This window comes from Malaclemys terrapin, chromosome 7, assembly GCF_027887155.1.
Source record: "Malaclemys terrapin pileata isolate rMalTer1 chromosome 7, rMalTer1.hap1, whole genome shotgun sequence".
NCBI lineage: Eukaryota > Metazoa > Chordata > Testudines > Emydidae > Malaclemys > Malaclemys terrapin.
The window spans coordinates 128,385,541-128,410,453 of NC_071511.1; the positions used below are offsets into that span (position 1 = coordinate 128,385,541).

A 24,913-nucleotide genomic window follows, 5' to 3' on the forward strand; every position below is an offset into this window, starting at 1 on the left:
TCTGGGTCGACCGTCTGTCTGCGCAAGACACTGCTCTGGGCAATAGTCCGCAGTCTTGGCGCTGGCCCCTCGTATCAGGGGCGGACCGCTATGCCCGCATTCTCCACCACGTGTGACAGGGTCGGCAGCTCACCGCTGTGGCACCTCCTCCTGACCGCTTCGGGGAATTAGTTTGCGCCAGTAGAGCGCCCTCTTTGGGTGGCGTTCCGCCTGTCGTCTCGCCTCTGTGGGGTGCACGGACTTGCGTTGCTCCCGACGTCGGCGTCCTCTTCCGGAGCACTGCCCTCCGACAGTGTCCCTTTGTCCAATCACACCCCCTTCCGGGGGGGGGGGTAAACAACAGCCCCACACCTTCAAGTCCGATCCTCACCGTCTAGGATCTGGTATGGTTCTGACCGGCCGCTCCCTGCGGCCCGTGGCTGTGCGTGGGGTAGCACAGCAAACAAAGGGGGAAAAAGGGGGGGGGGGGGGACTCAGGCCCGCCCACTACTCTGAGTCCCGGTCCAGAGGCCCTCGTGTGACAGTCTCACTGTCTTCCTTCTCCTTCCTCCTCTGACTATCCCTCTGGACCGCTTCCCCAACAGCCCTTCACTACGCTAGGCCTCCTCCTCCCAGGCCTGCCGCCTAGCAGGCTATGGAGTAGGGCCTTCTCCCACTCTCTCAGGCTGGCCTGCACTGCACTGTCCGTGGTGCTGGCCTCCCAGCTCTGGAGACAGACCTTCGCCTCTGAAGGCCTGGGACCGACTGACTGCTCCTGCTCTAGGCAGCCTTTTATATGGCTAAGCCGGGCCCTGATTGGCTGGCTCCAATCTGCCTTCTTATTGGCTCCCAGTAAGCCCTCTCCTGATTGGCCGCGTGTCTACGCAGGCGCCTAGGCCTGCCGCAGCCCAGTCTCTCTAGGTGTGGGGTAATCGCCCCACCACACCCACGAAAACTTATGCTCTAATAAATTTGTTAGTCTCTAAGGTGCCACAAGTACTCCTGTTCTTTTTGAGGATACAGACTAACATGGCTGCTACCCTGAAACCTATTCTGGAAGTGTGATTGTAACAGGGATCTGCCCAATTTTGCTCTGGTGCCTCATTTTTCCTTAATCTCCCATGGGTTTTTCATCCTCAGCAGGTGACATAGCTCTCTGGCCAAGTCACAAAAAGATCATCCCTTTAAATCAAACCAAACAAACACACATCTTCCATCCTAGTCTCACGAGACACAGCCCTTTCTCCCCTAGGGTCTGTTTTCTTTTCTGCACCACACTCTTTCAGCACTGCACTTCTCTTGGGCTCAGCTCTGGCCCTTCTGGGCTCTTAGTTCCTTCATCCTCCCTGTGTTCAGAGGAGTCACCACATGACCTTGCTTGATTCATAGATTCATAGATTATAGGACTGGAAGGGACCTCGAGAGGTCATCGAGTCCAGTCCCCTGCCCGCATGGCAGGACCAAATACTGTCTAGACCATCCCGGATAGACATTTATCTAACCTATTCTTAAATATCTCCAGAGACGGAGATTCCACAACCTCCCTAGGCAATTTGTTCCAGTGTTTAACCACCCTGACAGTTAGGAACTTTTTCCTAATGTCCAACCTAGACCTCCCTTGCTGCAGTTTAAACCCATTGTTTCTGGTTCTATCCTTAGAGGCTAAGGTGAACAAGTTCTCTCCCTCCTCCTTATGACACCCTTTTAGATACCTGAAAACTGCTATATGTCCCCTCTCAGTCTTCTCTTTTCCAAACTAAACAAACCCAATTCTTTCAGCCTTCCTTCATAGGTCATGTTCTCAAGACCTTTAATCATTCTTGTTGCTCTTCTTTGGACCCTTTCCAATTTCTCCACATCTTTTTTAAAATGCGGCGCCCAGAACTGGACACAATACTCCAGCTGAGGCCTAACCAGAGCAGAGTAGAGCGGAAGAATGACTTCTCGTGTCTTGCTCACAACACACCTGTTAATACATCCCAGAATCATGTTTGCTTTTTTTGCAACAGCATCACACTGTTGACTCATATTTAGCTTGTGGTCCACTATAACCCCTAGATCCCTTTCTGCCGTACTCCTACCTAGACAGTCTTTTCCCATTCTGTATGTGTGAAATTGATTTTTCCTTCCTAAGTGGAGCACTTTGCATTTGTCATTGTTAAACTTCATCCTGTTTAACTCAGACCATTTCTCCAATTTGTCCAGATCATTTTGAATTATGACCCTGTCCTCCAAAGTAGTTGCAACCCCTCCCAGTTTGGTATCATCCGCAAACTTAATAAGCGTACTTTCTATGCCAATATCTAAGTCGTTGATGAAGATATTGAACAGAGCCGGTCCCAAAACAGACCCCTGCGGTACCCCACTCGTTACGCCTTTCCAGCAGGATTGGGAACCATTAATAACAACTCTCTGAGTACGGTTATCCAGCCAGTTATGCACCCACATTATAGTAGCCCCATCTAATTTGTATTTGCCTAGTTTATCGATAAGAGTATCATGCGAGACCATATCAAATGCCTTACTAAAGTCTAGGTATACCACATCCACCGCTTCACCCTTATCCACAAGGCTCGTTATCCTATCAAAGAAAGCTATCAGATTGGTTTGACATGATTTGTTCTTCACAAATCCATGCTGGCTGTTCCCTATCACCTTACCACCTTCCAAGTGTTTGCAGATGATTTCCTTAATTACTTGCTCCATTATCTTCCCTGGCACAGAAGTTAAACTAACTGGTCTGTAGTTTCCTGGGTTGTTTTTATTTCCCTTTTTATAGATGGGCACTATATTTGCCCTTTTCCAGTCTTCTGGAATCTCTCCCGTCTCCCATGACTTTCCAAAGATAATAGCTAGAGGCTCAGATACCTCCTCTATTAGTTCCTTGAGTATTCTAGGATGCATTTCATCAGGCCCGGGTGACTTGCAGGCATCTAACTTTTCTAAGTGATTTTTAACTTGTTCTTTTTTTATTTTATCCGCTAAACCTACCCCCTTCCCATTAGTATTCACTATGTTAGGCATTCCTTCAGACTTCTCGGTGAAGACCGAAACAAAGAAGTCATTAAGCATCTCTGCCATTTCCAAGTTTCCTGTTACTGTTTCTCCCTCTTCACTAAGCAGTGGGCCTACCCTGTCTTTGGTCTTCTTCTTGCTTCTAATGTATTGATAAAAATTCTTCTTGTTTCCTTTTATTCCCGTAGCTAGTTTGAGCTCATTTTGTGCCTTTGCCTTTCTAATCTTGCCCCTGCATTCCTGTGTTGTTTGCCTATATTCATCCATTGTAATCTGTCCTAGTTTCCATTTTTTATATGACTCCTTTTTATTTTTTAGATCGTGCAAGATCTCGTGGCTAAGCCAAGGTGGTCTCTTGCCACATTTTCTATCTTTCCTAACCAGCGGAATAGCTTGCTTTTGGGCCCTTAATAGTGTCCCTTTGAAAAACTGCCAACTCTCCTCAGTTGTTTTTCCCCTCAGTCTTGATTCCCATGGGACCTTACCTATCAGCTCTCTGATGGCAGCATGAACAGTCTGTCCATCCTCTCCTTAATATTAGGGGAGATTAAGGGGAAACTCATAGGGTGGCAGCATAGGGGTAACCCACATCCATCGTTGGTTATGGGTTCCCAGCCTTGGGTATCCTGAACAACCAGGCTGTCTGCCCAGTCATCCCAAACTTCCCTGTCTTCCTCCTGTGTTCTCCCAGCCTGCCATCCTTCTCTTTATAGAGCACTGACTCCCAGGTTTATTTTTTTCTGGAGTCCTCCCACCCACTCCTGCTGAAGCATCCATTCCCAGTGCCACTCTCTCTGGAGTCTCTCTGATCTGAGCTTGCTCTGATCACAGGTCACTAGCTTCCTTGAAGGCCCAGTTTAGTTGCATCAGCTTTGTAACATGACTTCAGCACTCTCTCCCTTCAGTTGGGGAGGCAAGCTAAGTGTGGCACAGGTGCAGCTGAGGTCCAACCCACGAAAAAGGTCAGCTCACCCTGTAACAGTGACCTACATTCTTTGTTCCTAGATGTATGACCTTGCAGGTAGCTGTATTAAAACACATTTTGTTTGACAGGGCCCAGTTTACCAAATAATCCAGATCACTGTGTATGACAGCCCTGTCCTACTCATTATTACCACTCCACCAATCTTTGTGTCAACTACAAATTTTATTAGCAGTGATTTTATATTTACTTCTGGGTCATTGATGAAAAGATTGAATAGCATCAGGTTTCAACCGATTCTGAAGAACCCCACTAGAAACACATCCCCTATTGATAACTGCTTTGAGATATGTCAGCTAGCCAGCTCTTAATCCATTTAATATGTGCTGTACTGATATTGTATAGTGCTAATTTTTTAATCAGAATGTTGTGTGATGCCCAGTCAAGTGCTTCACAAAAGTCTAAATCTATTACTTCTATGCAGTTACCTTTATCAACCAAACTTGCAATCACATCAGATAATTAAATCAGGTTTGTTTGTCAAGAGCTGTTTTCTATAAAACCATGTTGACTGCATTAATTATATTCCCAGAATTTGATTGATTTGATATCAGCTTTTCAATTATTTTTCTTGAGGTTGATGTTGGGCTAGCTGGCCTATTTTACTAGGATCCTCCTGTTTTCCCTTTCTGAATATTGGCACACCATCATTGCTGTTCTATTCTTTGGGAATTTCCCTGGCAGTCCAAGATTTATTAAAATGAATATTGGTCTAAATATGAATATGCTGTTGAAATGGATGAGACAGTTTGCTCCTCCCAGAATTCTTTTTTCAGGATGTCTGCAGAGTAGAACAGATGTCACTGCATCAGTTACACTTAGTTTGTATTTTCAAGGTTTACTTCACAACCATGGGACCTAGAAAATTACATTTTCGTAAATGAAAGCTGAGGTTCTTCTGTAATCATCTGATGCCAGTTGCGGGAGCCCTGGGTACAGGCCTGTAGTACCTTAATTTGGCTTTGCACACAGCAGGTCACTAGCAGAACCAGGAAAACAACATAGGTCTCCTGGGTCACAGACCAGTGCCGTATCCACTAGACCATACTTCTAGATTCTAGAGCACAAAGTTGGTGGCGAGTTCCACAGCCTTGGAATAGGCAGGGCTCTGCTTAACACCATATTATCTAGACACTGGTGTGTGTGATCTCCTAGTGACTCTGGGCACTTACAGTTAAAACACATCTGTTGATTTTTCTTTTCCAGGTCCCAGTTAACATGACCGTTGTCCAGCTCATGCAGGTGAGACTCTGCCAATGAAAATAATTCCTGCATCTGAGATAAAGGGAATCCTGAGTCTTGAGCCAAGCACTTTGGGGGAATGGAAAAGTTCTGTGTCTGAGACAAGGCTTTGGAGGAGAAAGTCACATTGTCTCTGGAAAAGGAATATGGGGAAGGTTTCAGATATGAGATGGGGTATACTCTAAGGTGGTATGTGTGTGAGTGAGTGAGTGAGTGGAAGATCTTTGACCTGGGATGGGCAGAGATGGAGTAGAGAGCAGGCCCTGGTTCTGGGATAGATTGGGAGTGGAGGGGCAGGTCACAGACAGAAATGTGGTTGAGAAGGGAAAGGACTCAGACTTGGAAGTGGTTTGGAAAGAGGAAGCAGGGGAAGGCCCCAGTTCTTCAAGTGATGATCCCTATGTGTTTTCCACACATAGGTACACATGCAGGTCTGAGTCCGGAAATTCTTCAAAAGCAGTGTCAGTTGATCTGCACATGCAGTAGCTCTCCTTGTGCTCCCGACCAAGGATATCTGAGGCAGGGCGGGTCAATGCCTCTCCAGTTCCTTCTTACTTCTGCATAGCCTGAGTTGGAGTCATGTCCTCCTTCACTATAACCTGTAAAGTAGAAAATATTTTTAAGTAGTTTATATTGTAGTTTAGTAGTTTAATTTTGTAATAAGTTTAGAGTAGTTTTTTCCTCCCCAGTTGAGGGAAACCATCCCTGGTTCCGGGATTATGCCCAGAGTCCTGGGATTCAAGAACTGCGTCTCCTGCCCTTGCTCCTTCTCCATCAATGATGAACATCAACAGTGCTTGTACTGTCTGAGTGCAGCACGTATCTCTGCAAAGTGCAGTATCTGTCGATACTTACCACCCAGAACTTGAGAGGCACGGGGGCTTTGCCTAAGAAAGTACCTGATGGAGGAGGCTATGAGGCCCAGGAGAACCCCCTGTATGTCAGCCTCAACCAGCCAGCCGTGTCCTCCAAGCATGTGCCTTGGAGTGGAGCCTCTAACACTGAAGCCCAAGGGCTCTTCCTTCAGGGCTCCCATGAAAGTAGAGAACACTCTGATGGGCACAAGGACAGAACCATGCAAAGGACAATCAATAAGAAACGTGTTTCCTCCCTGAGCCGGTCCAGGTTGGGTGAGATGTCATGTCTCGCTCAGACCCAGTGGAACTAGCTCTGCCAAAGACCCCCAGGTTGGAAGGCAAGGTGGGCAAAAAGAGAGATCTGCCAGTTCTGAAGGTGGTACCGAAGCGTAAAGCACAGATGCCCACCGGTTCTATGAGTCCTGGTCCACACCAATTGTCGGCACCGCCTTTTTCATTTAAAGACCATTCAACTGCAACAGATGAGCTGAGTCCTTCAGGTGTAACTGCTGGAACTCCTCAGACCCTAGGCTGTTACTTATGTAACACTGGAGGATATATTCAACTTGGTGGTGGTACAGGTGACTGCAGACAGTGCTTGGTGGCACTACCAGAAATTCACTCTGGCAGATAAGGGCTCTGAGAGACACGACCTCCTGGTAAAGAAGGTCTTCTCCTCCACAGGTCTGCAATTTTATGTCATTTAACGATCAACCTTTGTTAGCGAAATATGACTTTAATAACTACTCCAGGCTCACGGACTTCAGAGATAAACTTCCTGTCGCCTTTTATTTATTTAAAGTGAAATGTATTACATCACCATGGGTTCGTCTCTGGTTGCTATAGTGAAACTCAGGGAGCTCAAGCTATTTAGATTAACAAAGAGAAGGTTAAAGGGGTGACTTGATCAGTATGTAAATACCTAGGGGGGACAGATATTTAATAATGAGCTCTCCAGTCTAGCAGACAAAGGTATACAAGTTGAAGCTTGAGAAATTCAAACTAGAAATAGGCATAAAACTTTAATAAGGCTGTTGATTAGTCGCAGTTAACTCACGATTAACTCAAAAAATTAATCGTGATTAATCGCACTGTTAAACAATAGAATACCAATTGAAATTTAATAAAATATTTTTGGATGTTTTTCTACATTTTCAAATATATTGATTTCTGTTACAACACAGAATACAAAGTGTACAGTGCTCACTTTATATTATTTTTTATTACAAATATTTGCACTATAGAAATGATAAACAAAAGTAATAATATTTTTCAATTCACCTAATACAAGTACTGTAGTGCAATCTCCTGCAAATTGTCTGAGCGATTGGCTGAACAAGAAGTAGGAATGAGTGGACTTGTAGGCTGTAAAGTTTTACATTGTTTTATTTTTGAATGCAGTTATTGTACATAATTGTACATTTGTAAGTTCAACTTTCATGATGAAGAGATTGCACTACAGTACAAGAATAGCAAGAATTCCTGCCTCTATAGCATCCCTATCTGATGTCCCAGGGCAGCAACTTGGAGTTCTGTTCACATGTTTGCAACATACTACGCTCTAGGTCAGGCATCAGCTGTGGATGCAGTGGTAGGAATGGCAGTATTGCAAGCATCTTTGTTGCCAGCTTCCTCGCACCTTCCTGCAGTCTGAACATTGCTTGCCAATCACCCAAGTATGGAATACACAGAGGGACCATCACTTGAAAAAGAAGGGGAGGTTACTTACTGTTACTGGAGGTTCTTCGAGATGTGTGGTCCCTAGCTGTATTCCACTACTTGCCCTCCCTCCTCTCTGCTTCAGATCCTGTTGGATTTGTAATAAGAAGAGGAACTGGAGAAGTGTTGACATGCATTGACTCTTATACCCTCAGTCAAGACTACAGATAGGGACCACATATCTCTAAGAACCTCCAATTATGGTAAGTAACCGCCACATCAGGGATGGATGGTCACACTCCACTCTTTACTGGATTAACTGATTTTTGATTTTTGCTGCCTCCAGGTGAGAATCACCCCTGTCACACAGCCTGGAGCTCCCCAGATGGATGGCAACACCTGTCACAATGTTGTTTCTGAGGTACCTGAACCACCTTTCCACCATCATTGAGGCAGTGCAGGGCTGGAGTTAAGGCCCCAGGTCCTTGCCCTTTCTCTGACTGTCCTCTGTGTTGGACTTGCAGGTGATCTATGAAATAGAGTTCAATGGGACCCATGGAATCCAGAATGTCTCTGTCCAGCTTAAAGTGACCAGTGTCTCTGGGAACTCTCTGCAGCAGCGGTTCACACTTCAGTTCTGGGTCAGTGCCCTAGTTTCACATGGATCCTTGCAAGGGCTGGGTTTAGTGTCCTGACTTCATTTGAGTCCTTGAGTGAGGAGATCTGGTTAGTACCATGAGAGCATGTGGCCCTTGAGGGATCAGGGGTCAACATCCCAGTCTTATACGGGTCCTGTGGGGTATTGGGGTCAGTGTTTTGGTCTCGGGTATGTCCTCAAGGTAGGGACAGGTGAGCTGAGTGCCCTGGTCTTATGCAGGGTTGGAGGGAGTTGGTGTCCTGCTCTTGGATGGTCTCTGGGGGAGGGGAGGGAAGAGATCAGGGTCAATATTTTTGTCCCAGGCATGTTATGTAAAGAGAGGATAGGAGGTAGTGCTGTATTTCACTTGTTCTGAGCAGAGCTGCTGGTGTCCTTTCCAGATGCTACTTGACCTGTGCTCTGGCAGTGGGGGATGGGAATTGCCCTGAAGGGTCAGTGACCTTTTCCAACTCCTTAGGTTCTAAGGCTGGAGGACAAAGCTGGGAAATATTAAATCTGTCTGTAAGTTAGTACTGGAGAGGCCCACTCTTGTGCCAAGTGGCTACAGTATAATGTGGGAGGTGGGAGGTTGTTTGGTTGACTCAGAACAACAGACGCTTGTTGAGGTAGTCGCCAAAACCCCTCTCCAGTGAAGACAGTGTAATAAGTGTGTGTTTGAGGGGGAGAATATCAGTGACCCAAAAATTCAGGGCTGTGGAAGGGTAAGTGTGAGTTCTTCCTTTGAGTATCCGCTGCATATTCCCATTCATGGGAATGCTCTGACCAGAGCAGCCTGAACGGTAAAATTCTATTAGAAGTAGCCATTGGAGCATCCACGCGCCTCCCTTGCTCGTCCCACTTCTTTCCCCCCTCCCCTTCCTTCCCCAATTCCAGACATTCTAAGGCAAGGGTTTAAAAGGAGCATGGCGCTCCATTGCCTCAGTGCCTTCAGCTGTGGCCAGCTGGACGGTTACATTGTTGCTATAGGATCCTTTCAGAACCTATAAGTAGATAGGCAGTTTGTATAGGTTAGTTGGTACATAAGTTTACAGGGTTACACAAAGGATAACATGACAGATCAGAAGGCTAAGAAGCCTGGATTCAAAAGTTCTTCTTCGAGAGATGTCCCTGTGGGTGCTCCACTCCAGGTGTTGGTGCGTCCCTGCGCCTTCGCTCGGAGATTTTTCGCAGCAGTACTCGTACTGGCCACGCATGCGCAGAGGCTGTCCCCGCTGTGAGTCTAGGATAATAGTACGCATGCGTGGCCAATCTCCTCAGTTCCTTCTCTACCGTCCCCGGCCTGAGACGGAGCTCAGCAGGCTCGTTAGGAAATCCCTCACTCTTGCTACAATTACCTATTCTAGTAGTTAGTTTGTTGTCAGTTTTTGTTAGTGTAGTTCATTAGTTCTTTTATCTGTTATAAAAAAAAAAAAAAAATTCTCTCAGCCGCAGCCGCTTCTACCATGCCCGGCTCCACAGGCTTCAAGCGCTGCTCTACGTGTAAGGACGCTATCCCGCTCTCTGATGGCCACTCTCAATGTATAAAGTGCTTGGGGAAACCCACATTCCCCAAAAATGTGCCCACTGTAGCAAACTCAGTTCCAGGGCACGGAAGGACAGGGAGCTTAAACTAAAACTGCTCCTCCTGCAAAAGTCTATCGGGTCAGTTTCAGACCCAGGCGCCGACTCCGGCTCTGCTGCCCGCCACAGCCCCCCTACAAATTAGCTTTTGAGCTACACAGAGCTCTTCCTGAGGTCTGGAAAAGGTACTCAAGAGTGTCACAGTTAAATACAAAGTCGAACAGATAGTTTAACATAAGTAGTTAGCATATATTCTATGGGACCATTCAAGGTGAAGTGACCCATTAACACCCCTGTAGTCACAGAACTACAAGAGGGGTTAGTGGGTTACAGATTGTTGTAATTAGTCATAAATCCAGTGCCTGGATTTAAGACCATGACTTTTAGTATCTAGCAAAGTTATGAATTTAAGCTCCCAGGCTTGTCTTTTGAAAGTGGTGTGCAGGTTTTCTGTGAGGATCAAAACTGATAGGTCAGATATAGAGTGATCACTTTGTTGAATGTGTTCAGCCATAGGTGATGTGGTATTGTTGTCTATTATTTTCCTGTGTGAGTTCATTCAAGTGCGTAGTGATTGTCTGCTTTCACCCACATAGTTATTGGGTCATTTAGTGCACTGGATGAGGTACCCCCCGAAGTTGTGATAGGCATGTGTAAGACCCACAGGTCTTGAAAGCTGTGTTGTGGGGGGGTGTTGATCATTGTAGCAATGGAGATATGTCTGCAGGTTTTGCATCTGTTGTTCCGGCAGCTTCTGGTGCCACTTTGAGTTAGGCTGGTGTTGCGGAGTGTGGGGGAGTTAGGGCCCTGCACCCCTCTTCCCGAGATTCACTGCGACTCTCAACCAGCCAGTAAAGCAGAAGGTTTATTTAAGGACAGGAACACCGTCTCAAGCAGAGCGTGTAGGTACGACCAGACCCCCTCAATTAGGTTCCTCTGGGAGGTTCAGGGAGCTTAGACCCCAGCTTGGGGTTCCCTGCGTTGCACCACCCAGCCCCAACCGAAACTAAACTCCAAGCCCCTCCCGCTGCTCCTCTCCTTTGTCCAGTCTCCCGGGCAGAAGGTGTTAATTCTCCCCACCCCCGTTCCTGGCTCAGGTTACAGCTCAGGTAGCTTCCTTCAAGGGAAGTCCCACATCCCCACTGCAACCCCCCTGCAACATTCCCAGGTCAAATCTGCCCTGCTCCCTGCTCCGTCACAGCTGGGTCTACACTACCCGCCTGAATCGGCAGGTAGAAATCGACCTCTCGGGGATCGATTTATCGCGTCCCGTCAGGACGCGACAATCGATCCCCGAATCGACGCTCTTACTCCACCAGCGGAGGTGGGAGTAAGCGCCATCGACGGGAAGCTGCAGAGGTCGATTTTGCCGCCGTCCCTACAGCAGAGTAAGTCGGCTGTAATACGTCCAATTCAGCTATGCTATTCGCGTAGCTGAATTTGTGTATCTTAAATCGACCCCCCCCCTGTAGTGTAGATGTAGCCTTAGTGTGTCCTGATATGTGGGGAGCTTGCTTCTGTTGAGCTAGGAGAGGTTGCGGGGAGGTTGTCTGTAGGACAGAAAAGAGGGTTCAGGAAAGATTTCTTTCAGGGTTGAGTTCCCATCAAGTATGGGTTTTAGTTTGACAATAGCCGATATGGATTCCAGCGTGAGGTGGTAGGTGACAACGAGGGTGTGTGGTCAGAGTGGGTTTTATTTCTGTATTTAAGCAGGCTCTCTTGGGGTATTTGGGTGGCCCATTCTATGATGCAATCTACTTCTCTGGGAGTGTCCTTGTTTGGTGAAAGCAGTTTTGAGTGTTTTAAGGTGTATATCCTGGACTTGCTCCTCAGACAATATTCTATGGTATGTGAGTGGCTGGCTGTAGATAAGAGTTCTTAGTGTGTTCGGGTTGCCTACTGGATCTATGAAGATAGGTGTCATGATCTGTGGGTTCCTTGTATACAGTTGTCTGTAGAGTGAAGCTGATTATGGTGTAAAGGAAGTTGATGCTAGTGTGGGACTGTTCCAGAGAGAGTTTGATGGATGGGTAGTGGTGGTTGAAGTTGTGGTGGAAATCTATGAGGGAGTTTAAGCCGTCTGTTCAGAGGATAAAAATATCATCAATGTATCTCAGGTATATCATTGGTTCTGTGATGCATTTGTCCAGTGGTGCAGTCCTAGGACTACAAGGGTGATAATGGGCCACTTCACCTTCAATGGTCCCTTAGAAAATGTAATAACTACTTATGTTAAACTATCTGTTCAACCTTGTATTTAGCTGTGACACTCTGAGTACCTTTCCCAGACCTCAGAAAGAGCTCTGTGTAGCTCAAAAGCTTGTCTCTCTCACCAACACAAGTTGGTCCAATAAGGTATATTGCTTCATTCACTTCATTCATTGTCTCTCTAATATCCTGGGACTGACATGGCTACAGCAACCTATATACAACAGTGTTAGAGCAGTGATTCATCAGGTGGATCTGTCTATGGCTGTACTGACAATTGAGCCAGTTACTGTATCTCAGAACACGTCAGGTGTGTTACTACGACCAGTCAGGCTGACTGCTTCTCTGAGAGTCAGCCAAGAACTGGAAAGGGTCAGGAGCTCTCTGCTGCTGCATCCTACAAAACCCCTTTGGCATTCATGGAGAAGAACTTCTCTCCACTCTCCTTTTCCAGGAGGTTGTTGTGTCCCATCTGAGCTGAAAATGGATTGGGGCCAGAAGAGGGAGGTGGATCACAGATCAGAATCAGGGAAAACTTCTTATTATCAGTTCAGTGCTGGCCTTCTGGATCCGCAGGCACAGAGAGATTTCCAACCAGATCCATCAGTAGGGTTTTGGCCTGGGTGGCATCTATCTCCTTGGTAAGGTGACCTCACTGGCTATTTCTGGCCCCTTATCAGGAAGGGCTGAGTTCAGACCTTCAGCAAGACAGTATCAGGAGGACATTCAGTTGTTATATCCAAAGGATAGGGTCCAACCAATGCAGCTTACTCAGAACAAGTCACCTATGGAAATAGGTGAATTATTCAGTGAGGAGGAACTGGAGCTGGGAGAGTCTGATTCAGAATTAAGGGATGTGCCTTCTCTGGATGAAAATGTGGGGACATCTCAGTATCATCACCATCTGAAGATGCTATAGCCTTTCATGAGTTAATATTGCGAATGTCAAAGATGTTAGATATTCCTTCTGTTTTTGTGGTGGAATCATTGCATCCTATCTTCAATGTCTTTGGGGCAGCGGCTAGTCAATGAATCACACTTCTCTTGTTAGAGGGACTATTCAGTCTGGAATATTTCAGCCCATTCAGCCTCTATGTAAGAAGGAAGATAAATTATGTAATTCCCGCAAAGAAATACTGTGCTTCATGCTCATCTGCCTCTTAATTTGTTGATGGTCGAAGTGGTACTTCACAGTGGTACTTCACAGAAAAGGTGCCCAAGTTCACTTTACTCCATCAGATGAGGAAAGGAAGAGGCTGGATATATTAGGAAGAAAAATATTTTCTTCAGCTGCATTAAACATGCTCATGTCCAGCTACAAAGCTGTCGTGGCAGGGTACCAATACCATTTCTGGAGCAAAATGTCCTCTTTTCTTAACTTTGTGTTCCTCTGGAAGTGCATTATCAAATGCTGTTTTGACTGAAGGACTGAATGTTGTCAAGCAACAGTTGAAAGCAGCTTTTGACTCCTCAGATACTTCAGCAAGGTCAGTAGCTTTGGCTGCCTCACTAAGAAGAGACACACTGTTAAGACCAACGGGATTCCCTCATGAGACACAAATGAGGATTGAGGACCATCCATTTGAAGGAGAAGGTCTGTTTATTATTCAGACTGATGAGGTATTAGAGAAGATGAAAAATGTAAGATCTTTTGCTAGATCTTTACGTTTCTTTAATACAGGGAAGAGGCCATATTCAATTCCCATTACACAGGTATCTAAAGTAATATGCCTTCTTCATCTCCTTCACTTCATTACAATTATCAGAGAAGGGCATACCCTTTCTAACCTCAATATTATTCCCCACACCACCAGCTACAACAGAGAAAGAAATTTAAGCCTCGCAATAACAAAGGGATTGTTTCATCTTTGTTCTCTGCAGTTCATCTAAGACATCAGATTTGACATGAGAACACAGAGCTTCAAGCCAGTCCACCGGGGCATTGTTTATCCATAGTTTGGAGTCCAGCAGTCCAGTTTTTATTACCAATGGGAGTTAATAACATCAGACAGATGGATTTTAGAAGTTATTTCATGCATGTACATAATTCAATTCAAAACCTTTTCTCACAACAATCCACCTGCTTCATATCTGGGCAGAGATCAAAGTAATCTCAATTTGTTCAAAAATGAAGGTTAAGTCTCTGCTCCAGTTAGGTGCAATACAGGTAATTCCATGAGATCATAGAGGGAAGGGGTTTTACTCATGTTATTTTCTAATCCTCCAAAAAGATGGAGGGCCTTCATCCTATTTTGGATTTAAGCAGATTAAACACTTATATAAAGAAATTATGTTTCTACATGCTGCCTCTAACTTAGGTAATATTCTTTCACTCCAGGGTTGGTTTGCAGCTGTGGATTTAAAAGACGCGTACTTGCACATTTCATTCTATAAGACCATGTCAGTGGTTTGTTGTTGAAGAGGACCATTTTCACTACAAGGTCCTCCCTTCCAGGTTGTCCACAGCACTTCGGGTGCTTACAGAATGTCTGTCTGGTGAAGGAGCATATCTAATGCTCAGTACCTGATGCTCAATACCTAATTACTCCTGCACTTAGGACAGAAGAATCCCATGCACTGCTACAGACTAGGGACCGAGTGGCTAGGCAGCAGTTCTGCAGAAAAGAATCTAGGGCTTACAGTGGATGAGAAGCTGGATATGAGTCAACAATGTGCCCTTGTTGCCAAGAAGGCTAACGGCATTTTGGGCTGTATAAGTAGGGACATTGCCAGCAGATCGAGGAACGTGATCGTTCCCCTCTATTCGACATTGGTGAGGCCTCACTGGAATACTGTGTCCAGTTTTGGGCCCCACACTACAAGAAGGATGTGGAAAAATTGGAAAGAGTCCAGCGGAGGGCAACAAAACTGATTAGGAGGCTGGAGCACATGACTTACGAGGAGAGGCTGAGGGAACTGGGATTGTTTAGTCTGCAGAAGAGAGGAATGAGGGGGGATTTGATAGCTGCTTTCAACTACCTGAAAGGGGGTTCCAAAGAGGATGGATCTAGACTGTTCTCAGTGGTAGCAGATGACAGAACAAGGAGTAATGGTCTCAAGTTGCAGTGGGGGAGGTTTAGATTGGATATTAGGAAAAACTTTTTCACTAGGAGGGTGGTGAAGCACTGGAATGGGTTACCTAGGGAGATGGTGGGATCTCCTTCCTTGGAGGTTTTTAAGGTCAGGCTTGACAAAGCCCTGGCTGGGATGATTTAGTTGGGGATTGGTCCTGCTTTGAGCAGGGGGTTGGACTAGATGATCTCCTGAGGTCCCTTCCAACCCTGATATTCTATGATCCTAAGAAGGCAGGGGATGTATGTATATCCATACCTAGACGACTGGTTAATAAAAGTGTCATCCAAGGAAGGGATCTTACTACATGTATATCAGATATGTTCACCGTTTGTCAATCTGGGATTACAGATAAATTGGGAAAAGTCATGTCTAAACCCTACTCAAGGGACTCTTTATAGGAGCAATCTTGCATTTATCTGTGGAGAGAGCTTTTCTCCCAGAGGTGAGATATATCAAAATAAACATATCTCCTCTTCCAGTTACCAAGACAACCATTCAGTTGCTGGGTCTATTGGCATTAACCACAGCAGTGACTCCTTATGCTCATCTTCAGATGAGAGACCTTCAGCACTGGTTAGCAAAGAACTATGAACCAGTGTAGATTATGTGCATTGAAAAATATTAATTCCACAACAAGTGCTAATGGGATGGACAGACAATCAAAATGCAATGAAGTGTACACTTTTCTGTCCCCCATAACATCAGTTATAGTGATCACCGATGCTCCTACCTCAGGATGGGGAACCCATTTGAACAATGAATCGTTGGAAAGAGATCATTGGTCACTAAAGGAAAGGAATGTACATAACAATATTTTAGAACTGAGAGCAATCAGATTAGCTCTCTGGCCTTTTCTACTTCAAATCAAAAACAAAGCAGTTAAGGTAGTAACCTACGCTAGGACAGCGTTATATTATCTAAACAAGCAAGCGGGGGACTCATTCTGTGGAATTATGCAGGGAGGCCAAGAGTCTTATTAAGTACTCTATAGAACATTATATGAATCCAGTAGCAATTCACATGGCAGGAGAACAGAACACTCTTGTAAATCATCTGAGTAGATCATCAGGTCAGATCCACAAATGGAAGGAAGAAGTAGTGAATCACCCCTTCCGTTTATGGGGGGAACCCAATAATAGACTTGTTTGCATCCCGCAGCAACAGGAAATATCAGAGCTATTGTTCTAGGGCAGGCAGAAACAAGGAATCGGTACTGAACACTTTTCTAATACAGGGGAGTCAGGGTCTAAGGCCTTGTCTACACTACGAGAGTAGTTCGATTTTACTTAAATCGAATTTTTGGAATCGATATTGCAAAGTCGAACGTGTGTGTCCACACTAAGGACAGTAATTCGACTTTGTGAGTCCACACTAACGGGGAAAGCGTCGACATTGGAAGCTGTGCACTGTGGGCAGCTATCCCACAGTTCCCGGAGTCCCCGCTGCCCATTGGAATTCTGGGTGGAGCCGCAAATGCCTTCTGGGTAAAAAAAATGTGTCCAGGGTGCTTTTGGGTAACTGTCGTCATCCGTCCATCACTCCCGCCCTCCCTCCCTGAAAGCGCCGGCGGGAAATCAGTTCGCGCACTTTTCTAGTCAGTGACAGCGCGGACGCCACAGCACTGCGAGCATGGAGCACACTGCGACCATCGCTGCAGTTGTGGCCGCTCTCAACGCCTCGCAGCTTATCATACACCTTTCCCTGAGGCAGATGCAGATAAGTCAGGCGAGGAGGCTACGTCACCGCGGTGATGGCCTGAAGTCTGAGAGTAGCACAGACCTCTCAGAAAGCAGGGGACCCAGCGCCGAGGACATCACGGTCGCAATGGGTCATGTTGATGCCGTGGAACGGCGATTCTGGGCACGGGAAACAAGCACTGAGTGGTGGGACCGCATAGTGCTGCAGGTCTGGGATGAATCCCAGTGGCTGCGAAACTTTCGCATGCGGAAGGGAACTTTCCTGGAACTTTGTGAGTTGCTGTCCCCTGCCCTGAAGCGCAATGACACCCGGATGCGAGTAGCCCTGACTGTCCAGAAGCGAGTGGCCATAGCCCTCTGGAAGCTTGCAACGCCAGACAGCTACCGGTCAGTCGCGAACCAGTTTGGGGTGGGCAAATCTACTGTGGGGGTTGTTGTGATGCAAGTAGCCAAGGCAATCGTTGATGTACTGCTGCCAAAGGTAGTGACCCTGGGAAACGTGGAGGCGATCATAGATGGCTTCGCAGCGATGGGATTCCCAAACTGCGGTGGGGCCATAGATGGAACTCACATCCCTATCCTGGCACCGGACCACCAGGCCAGCCAGTACATTAACAGAAAGGGCTACTTTTCCATGGTGCTGCAAGCACTGGTGGACCACAGGGGACGTTTTACAAACATCTACGTCGGATGGCCGGGCAAGGTTCATGACGCTCGTGTTTTCAGGAACTCTGGTCTGTTTAGACGGCTGCAGCAAGGTATTTACTTCCCGGACCACAAAATAACTGTTGGGGATGTGGAGATGCCTATAGTCATCCTCGGGGACCCAGCCTACCCGCTAATGCCCTGGCTCATGAAGCCCTATACTGGCGCCCTGGACAGTGAAAAAGAACTCTTCAACTACCGGCTGAGCAAGTGCAGAATGGTGGTGGAGTGTGCTTTTGGCCGTCTCAAGGGGAGATGGAGAAGCTTGCTGACTCGCTGTGATCTCAGCGAAACCAATATCCCCATTGTTATAGCAGCTTGCTGTGTGCTCCACAATCTCTGTGAGAGCAAGGGGGAGACCTTTATGGCGGGGTGGGAGGTTGAGGAAAATAGCCTGGCTTCTGATTACGCACAGCCAGACAGCCGGGCGATTAGAAGAGACCAGCGGGACGCGCTGTGCATCCGGGAGGCTTTGAAAGCTAGGTTCCTGAGTGAGCAGGGTAACCTGTGACTGTAAAGTTTGTGTACAGAGAAGCCGAACCTGCCCCCGTTTCTTTACCCAGTTAATGTTGACTATCCTCTCCAGTTACATACCCCCTTCTCCCCCCCTTCCAACACACGTTTCAAAATAAAATCAGTTCTACGTTGTTAATGAACACCGTTTTCTTTACTACTGTTTTCGCGGGAATTTTTTAAAACTGGGACGCGGATTGTGGTGCGGAGCGGGTGTAGTGTAGTGACGCAAAGAAAGCTTCTAAACTCAAGGATTGACAGGCTCCGCTGTGGTGGGCTGGTTCTTTCAACGGAGCCTGTCACCCCTCCTGGTCGGGACTGTGTGTATGGGGGGGCTATGTGACTTTGTGGCAGGGGGAGGACGGTTACAGATCTCCTGCTGTGTGGCTCTGTGATCCTGCATAAGGACCGCCGCTTAAGATCTGTAACTGCCCTCCCCCGCCACAAAGTCACAGAGCAACCCACCCCCCACTACAGAACATGAAAACCACCTCCCAGACTGACCAGGGCAACTAGTCACTGCACTGTGTATGTGCCCTGCTGCTGTACCTGCCCCCGCCTATGTACCCTGCCAAAGGTGACTGTCCTGTCCAATTACCATCCCCCTTTCCCCCCCTCCTCCAAAAGAACATGATGGAAACATTAGTTAACAGAAACATATTTTTTATTATCAACTACACATGGAACTGGGAGGTGAAACTTGGACGGGGGCTTGTGTCAGGCGGGAAGGAAAGAACTTGTCAAATTTTGGGGAATGAGAGCCTTCTGCTACTAGAGCTCTCTGCAGGGGTGGAGTGAGAGTTGGCGTGGACTCTGCCGCCTCTCCTTCTGTGCACTTTGGGTGAGGGGGGTATGGGACTTGGTGGCGGGGGAGGGCGGTTAGAGATGGACTGCAGTGGGGCTCTGTCCTCCTGCCTCCGTTCCTGCAGAACATCCACAAGGCGCCGGAGCGTGTCCGTTTGCTCCCTCAGTAGTCCAAGCAGGGTTTGAGTCGCCTGCTGGTCTTCCTGCCGCCACCTCTCCTCCCGATCCATGTTTGCTTGGTGCATTTGGGACAAGTTCTCCCGCCACTGGGTCTGCTGTGCTGCCTGGGCTCGGGAGCAGGCCATAAGCTCTGAGAACATGTCCTCCCGTGTCCTCTTCTTCCTATGCCTAATCCTCGCTAGCCTCTGGGAGTGTGATGCCAGGCTAGGTTGTGAGACAGTCGCAGATGGGGCTGTGGGAATGGGAAAAAGGAGTGAATTCCTCAGAAAGATAAATGTAGTTGTGAACAAAGAACATAGTCTTTCTCTGTGAACAAGACCATGCACAGCACCTATCACATGCGCACTCAGCACAAGGTCGAATTCTCGGCCTTCGCATTCAGTGCCTGGGGTCTTGCACAGCACATTTGAGAACCGTGTCAGGACAACGGAATTTCTGTTGCAGGCAGACATGGTAAGCCGTAGACTCGTGGCAGCTTAAAACTTTAATATTAGCAATGGCCTCATTTCACATTGAAATCAATGTCGGTCCCTGCTGCCAGCAATCCGGCAAGCAGGAACTCTGCTCCTGTCCCACACCCTCGCGGCTGTCCCCGGGAACGATCCCTTTCGGCTGCCCCTCTCCCGCCTCCACCGCGTGGCTGCAAACCAGCGGTTACAGTTCTGTAAAGGAACGGTAAAGCAGTCCCAACACTAACATTCCCCTACCTCATTCAAAGCAGGTCACCATGAGCGACATCACCCTCATGAGGATCTCTGACAGCGAGAAAGAGAGAATGCTCCGGGAAAGCCTCCAAAGACCAGGGCCGTATGCCGCCCTGCTGTGCAGAGCAATGATTCCCGAGTACTTGCTTGTCTCGTGGCGCGGCAACGTGTCGTACTACGGAGGACCCAATAAGGCCGCTCTCCCCAGGAACCTAATGCAACGGATTTCCAATTACCTCCAGGAGAGCTTCCTCGAGATGTCACAGGAGGATTTCTGCTCCATCCCCGGACATATAGACCGCATTTTACTCTAGCTGCTGTAGCAGTGACTAAACAGTAGAGCGGCTTGGGCAGGACAATCATGCAAAACTGGACATTGCTAGATTTTTTTTTCAATAGTTGCACTGCCCATGACTGAACCGTTAAGCGCCTAGGGCAAACTAATCATGAGAAACCCATTTTTTTAATTGTTAATATTCCTGTTCTGTTAAAAATAAATGTTTAGATGTTTACAACACTTACTGGCTGATCCTTCCCCAGATTCTGTGTCCGGGGTAACGGCTGGGGACGGTTGGTAGGGGATCTCTGTAAGGGTGATGAAGAGATCCTGGCTGTCGGGGAAACCAGCGTTGTGAGTGCTGTCGACTGCCTCGTCCACCTCTTCTCCTTCCTCATCTTCCCCGTCCGCTAACATGTCCGAGGATCCGGCCGTGGACAATATCCCATCCTCAGAGTCCACGGTCACTGGTGGGGTAGTGGTGGCGGCCGCACCTAGGATGGAATGCAGTGCCTCGTAGAAACGGGATGTCTGGGGATGGGATCCGGAGCGTCCGTTTGCCTCTTTGGTCTTCTGGTAGCCTTGTCTCAGCTCCTTGATTTTCACGCGGCACTGCGTTGCATCCCGGCTGTATCCTCTCTCTGACATGTCTTTAGAGATCTTCTCGTAGATCTTTGCATTCCGTTTCTTGGAGCGCAGCTCGGAAAGCACGGACTCATCACCCCACACAGCGATGAGATCCAAGACTTCCCGATCAGTCCATGCTGGGGCCCTCTTTCTATTCTGAGATTGCACGGCCATCACTGCTGGAGAGCTCTGCATCATTGCCAGTGCTGCTGAGCTCGCCACAATGTCCAAACAGGAAATGAGATTCAAACTGGCCAGACAGGAAAAGGAATTCAAATTCAAATTTTCCCGGGGCTTTTCCTGTGTGGCTGTTCAGAGCATCCGAGCTCGTACTGCTGTCCAGAGCGTCAACAGAGTGGTGCACTGTGGGATAGCTCCCGGAGCTATTAGCGTCGATTTCCATCCACACCTAGCCTAATTCGACATGGCCATGTCGAATTTAGCGCTACTCCCCTCGTCGGGGAGGAGTACAGAAGTCGAATTAAAGAGACCTCTATATCGAACTAAATACCTTCGCGGTGTGGACGGGTGCAGGGTTAATTCGATGTAACGGCGCTAACTTCGACATAAACGCCTAGTGTAGACCAGGCCTAAGGAATTCTTTTCCCTCATTTCCCCTCATTCAGAGAATGATAAACAAGATAAGACAGGGCAAAGCCTGGGTGATTTGAATAGCACCAGCATGACCCAGACAGCAATGGTAGCCGGCTTTGGTACATGTGTCACTAGGATTAGTGGAACCTTTATCACTGATATTGGACTTGTTGATGCAATAAACAGGGAAGGTCTATCATCTGAACTTTCAGTCCCTTCTCTTGACTGCATGAGGAATAGACCTTTAGAGGTGCTAGAAGAAAGCCTTTTATTAGAAGTACACATTGTACTGTTAATTCTAGAAAGGAATTCACATGGATGTGCTGTAGTCTTAAATGGAATAGGTTTCTATTGTGGATTTCCATGTATAATGTGGATCCTTATATGGCATCAATTAATTATATATTAGCATTAATTGTATCTTAAGAAGACACCTCTTTCATTATCTTCAGTTAAGATTAATCTCTTGGCCATATCATGTATCCGTAGAGGGAAAATCAGTTTTTACTAATGATGAAATTTAGAGGTTTTTAAAAGGCCTTTGTATCCTCCAATTTTGTATCCTATAATTTGTATCCTCCAATAAGAATTCCTATGCCCTTCTAGGATCTGAATGTATTACTAGCATAAATAATGAGACTTCCCTTTGAACCTCTAGGACAGGGGTGGGCAAACTACAGCCTGGGGGCTGCATCCAGCTCTTCAGACGTTTTAATCTGGCCCTCGTGCTCCTGCCGGGGAGCGGGGTCCAAGGCTTGCTCTGCTCCAGTGCTTCAGCCAGGGGCTTGCCCTGCTTTGCGCATGCTGTGGCTCCGCGTGGCTCCCAGAAGCAGCGGCATGTCCCCCCTCTGGCTCCTATGCGTAGGGACAGCCAGAGGGCTCTGAACTCTGCCCCAAACGCCGCCCCCGTAGCTCCCATTGGCCGGGAACTATGGCCAATGGGAGCTGCAGGGATGACGTCTGCGGACGGGGCAGTTCACCGAGCCGCTTGGCTGTGCCTCAGTGTAGGACCCAGAGGGGGGACATGCCGCTGCTTCCAGGAGCTGCTTGAGGTAAGCGCTGCCTGGAGCCTGTACTCCTTATCCCGCACTGATCCCCCTCCTGCCCGCCAAACCCCTTGGTCCCAGCTCAGAGCAACCTCCTGCACCCCCAACCCCTCATCCCCAGTCCCACCCCAGAGCCTGTACCCCCAGCTGGATCTCTCCCCCCCGCCCCCCCTGCACCCATGTCTCAGCCCGGAGCCCCCTCCCACACCCTGAACTCATTTCTGGCCCCACCCCAGAGCCCTCACCCCCCCAGCTGGAGCCCTCACCCCCTCCCACACCCCAATTCCCAATTTCATGAACATTCATGGCCCACCATACAATTTCCATACCCAGATGTGGCCCTTGGGCCAAAAAGTTTGCCCTCCCCTGCTCTAGGGAGCTGGTCTTTATTTCACCTATCTGTAAAAACTCTGTTTTAGCAATCCCTTCTGCCAGGTGCATAAGTCAATTGCATGCATTAATGCTGATCCACCATTCAGTGTGTTTCATAAGGATAATGTGGTTCTTTGCACTCATTCTAAGTTTTTACCAAAAATAGGCTCCAATTTTGACATAGAACAATCTATAGTTTTACCATTTTTTCCTCCAAGCCCCATACTCATGATGGGGAAGTTAAATTACACATATTAGTTATGAGGAGAGCATTATCTTTTTACTTAGGCCATGTCTACACTAGCACTTACGTTGGCAAAACGTTTATCACTCAGGGGTGTGAAAAAACACACTCCTGGACGACATAAGTTTTGCCACCATAAGTGCTTATTTGCACAGCTCCATGTCGGTAGGAGATGCTCTCTCGCTGACATAGCTACCCTCGCTCATTGAGCTGGTTTTATTATGTTGATGGGAGAGCTCTCTCCTGTCGGCATAATGCAGCTACACGAGTGCTCTTACAGCAGCACAACTGTATCGATACAGCTGTGGTGCTGTAAACTTGTAAGTGTAGACATGGTGTTAGACAGGGCTAAACAATTTAGACCGTGCTCAAGGCTGTTTAGAGCTTAGAGACCAAAAAACAAGGGTAAAGGCGTTTCTGTACACATTCTAGGCGGGTTAGGCTAGGTATTTATGTTCTTATGCTCAATTTATAAGATTAATAAGAACATAAGAACAGCCATACTGGGTCAGACCAATGGTCCATCTAGGCCCAGTATCCTGTCTTCTGACAGTGACCAATGTCAGATGCTTCAGAGGGAATGAACAGAACAGGGCAATTATTAAGTGATCCATCCCCTGTCGTCCTGTCCCAGCTTCTGGCAATCAGAGGCTCAGGGACATCCAGAGCATGCGATCGAAGAGATTATCCTTTCCTCAAAGCATCAAAACTCATTCAACTAGATCAAAGTCAACTTGCATGGCTTTCCCTAGACATATTCCTCTCGTAGAGACAGGTAGAGCAACAACTTGGAGTACTGTCCACATTTTTACTAAACATTACTCTTTAGACTTGGAATCTAGATCAGAGGCGAAGTTTGGTAGGGCATTCCTTGTTTAACTAGAACTTTGGGTCCTAACATCCCAGGTCAAAGTACTGTTTATTAATATATGCCGTGAGTGGGAATATGCAGAAGACACTCAAAGGAAGAAACGAGGGTTACTTATGTGTGACCAAGGTTCTTTGAGATGGACTCTGCATAGTCATACTACATGCCTCCCTTTCCCCACTGCCTCAGAGCCCTACTTACCAAAAGGCTTGGGGTCACGGGGGAAGGCACTGAGGCGGGTGACTGCCACACTCCTTTTTAAGCCTTGCCCTGGAATGTCCAGAGTTTGGGAGGGGAAGGAGGCAAGGGAGGCATGTGGCCGCTCCAACTGCTACTGCTAGTAGAATTTTACAGTTTAGGTCGCACCACTCGGAGCATTCCAATGAGTTGAATATGTAGCATCCATCTCAAAGAAACTGGGTTACAAGTAAATAAGTTCATTTCTGGAGAACCACCTAACTCCCTATGGAGACAGCGTAACATGGATCATAAGTGTGATTATAGAATTCCTCAGGCTCTAGTACACTTTGTTGCAGAAAAATCTTAGGCAGTGTGAGTCTGATGCTTCAGTAACTGTCTCTGGGGCATGGGTACCCAAGTGTCAGGGCAGGCTGCAGTTTGGCTTGCCAGCTCCTAGGTTGCAGAGGTGCTGGTTAAGTATGGAAGAGGATTCTGAGACAGACCGAGATAGGGGTTTTGTTTTTAATGAGACTTTTAATAGGGTGATTTAAAAAAAAAAACACCTTTAGTCACACTCAGCCCTGCCATAAGTAGGCTTGACTCCCTTGTCTGAAAAAGAGTTTTCCTGTTTATCCCATGGCTGAATTGTTTGGGGTGGGAGGGATAGCTCAGTGGTTTGAGCATTGGCCTGCTAAACCCAGGGTTGTGAGTTCAATCATTGAGGGGGCCACTTAGGGATCTGGAGCAAAATCAGTACTTGGTCCTGCTAGTGAAGGCAGGGGGCTGGACTCAATGACCTTTCAAGGTCCCTTCCAGTTCTAGGAGATAGATAGATATTTTATAAATGGAGATATCCTATCTTAAAAA

At 47.3% G+C, this 24,913-nt stretch overlaps 1 protein-coding gene across 4 annotated transcripts in view; it reads left to right on the forward strand.

The window, feature by feature from the left end:
- Positions 1-24,913, forward strand: part of TCTN3 (tectonic family member 3) — an 83,695-nt gene that overhangs the window by 34,795 nt on the left and 23,987 nt on the right. For 2 of the 4 annotated variants that reach the window (XM_054035127.1, XM_054035128.1), the window contains exons 7-9: positions 5,183-5,218; positions 8,081-8,155; positions 8,259-8,375. In XM_054035127.1, coding sequence (XP_053891102.1) covers positions 5,183-5,218; positions 8,081-8,155; positions 8,259-8,375 — 228 coding nt within the window. Of the gene's footprint in view, positions 1-5,182; positions 5,219-8,080; positions 8,156-8,258; positions 8,376-19,852; positions 20,164-24,913 lie in introns of those variants that run through there. The other 2 variants (XM_054035129.1, XM_054035130.1) reach the window with 2 other exon arrangements.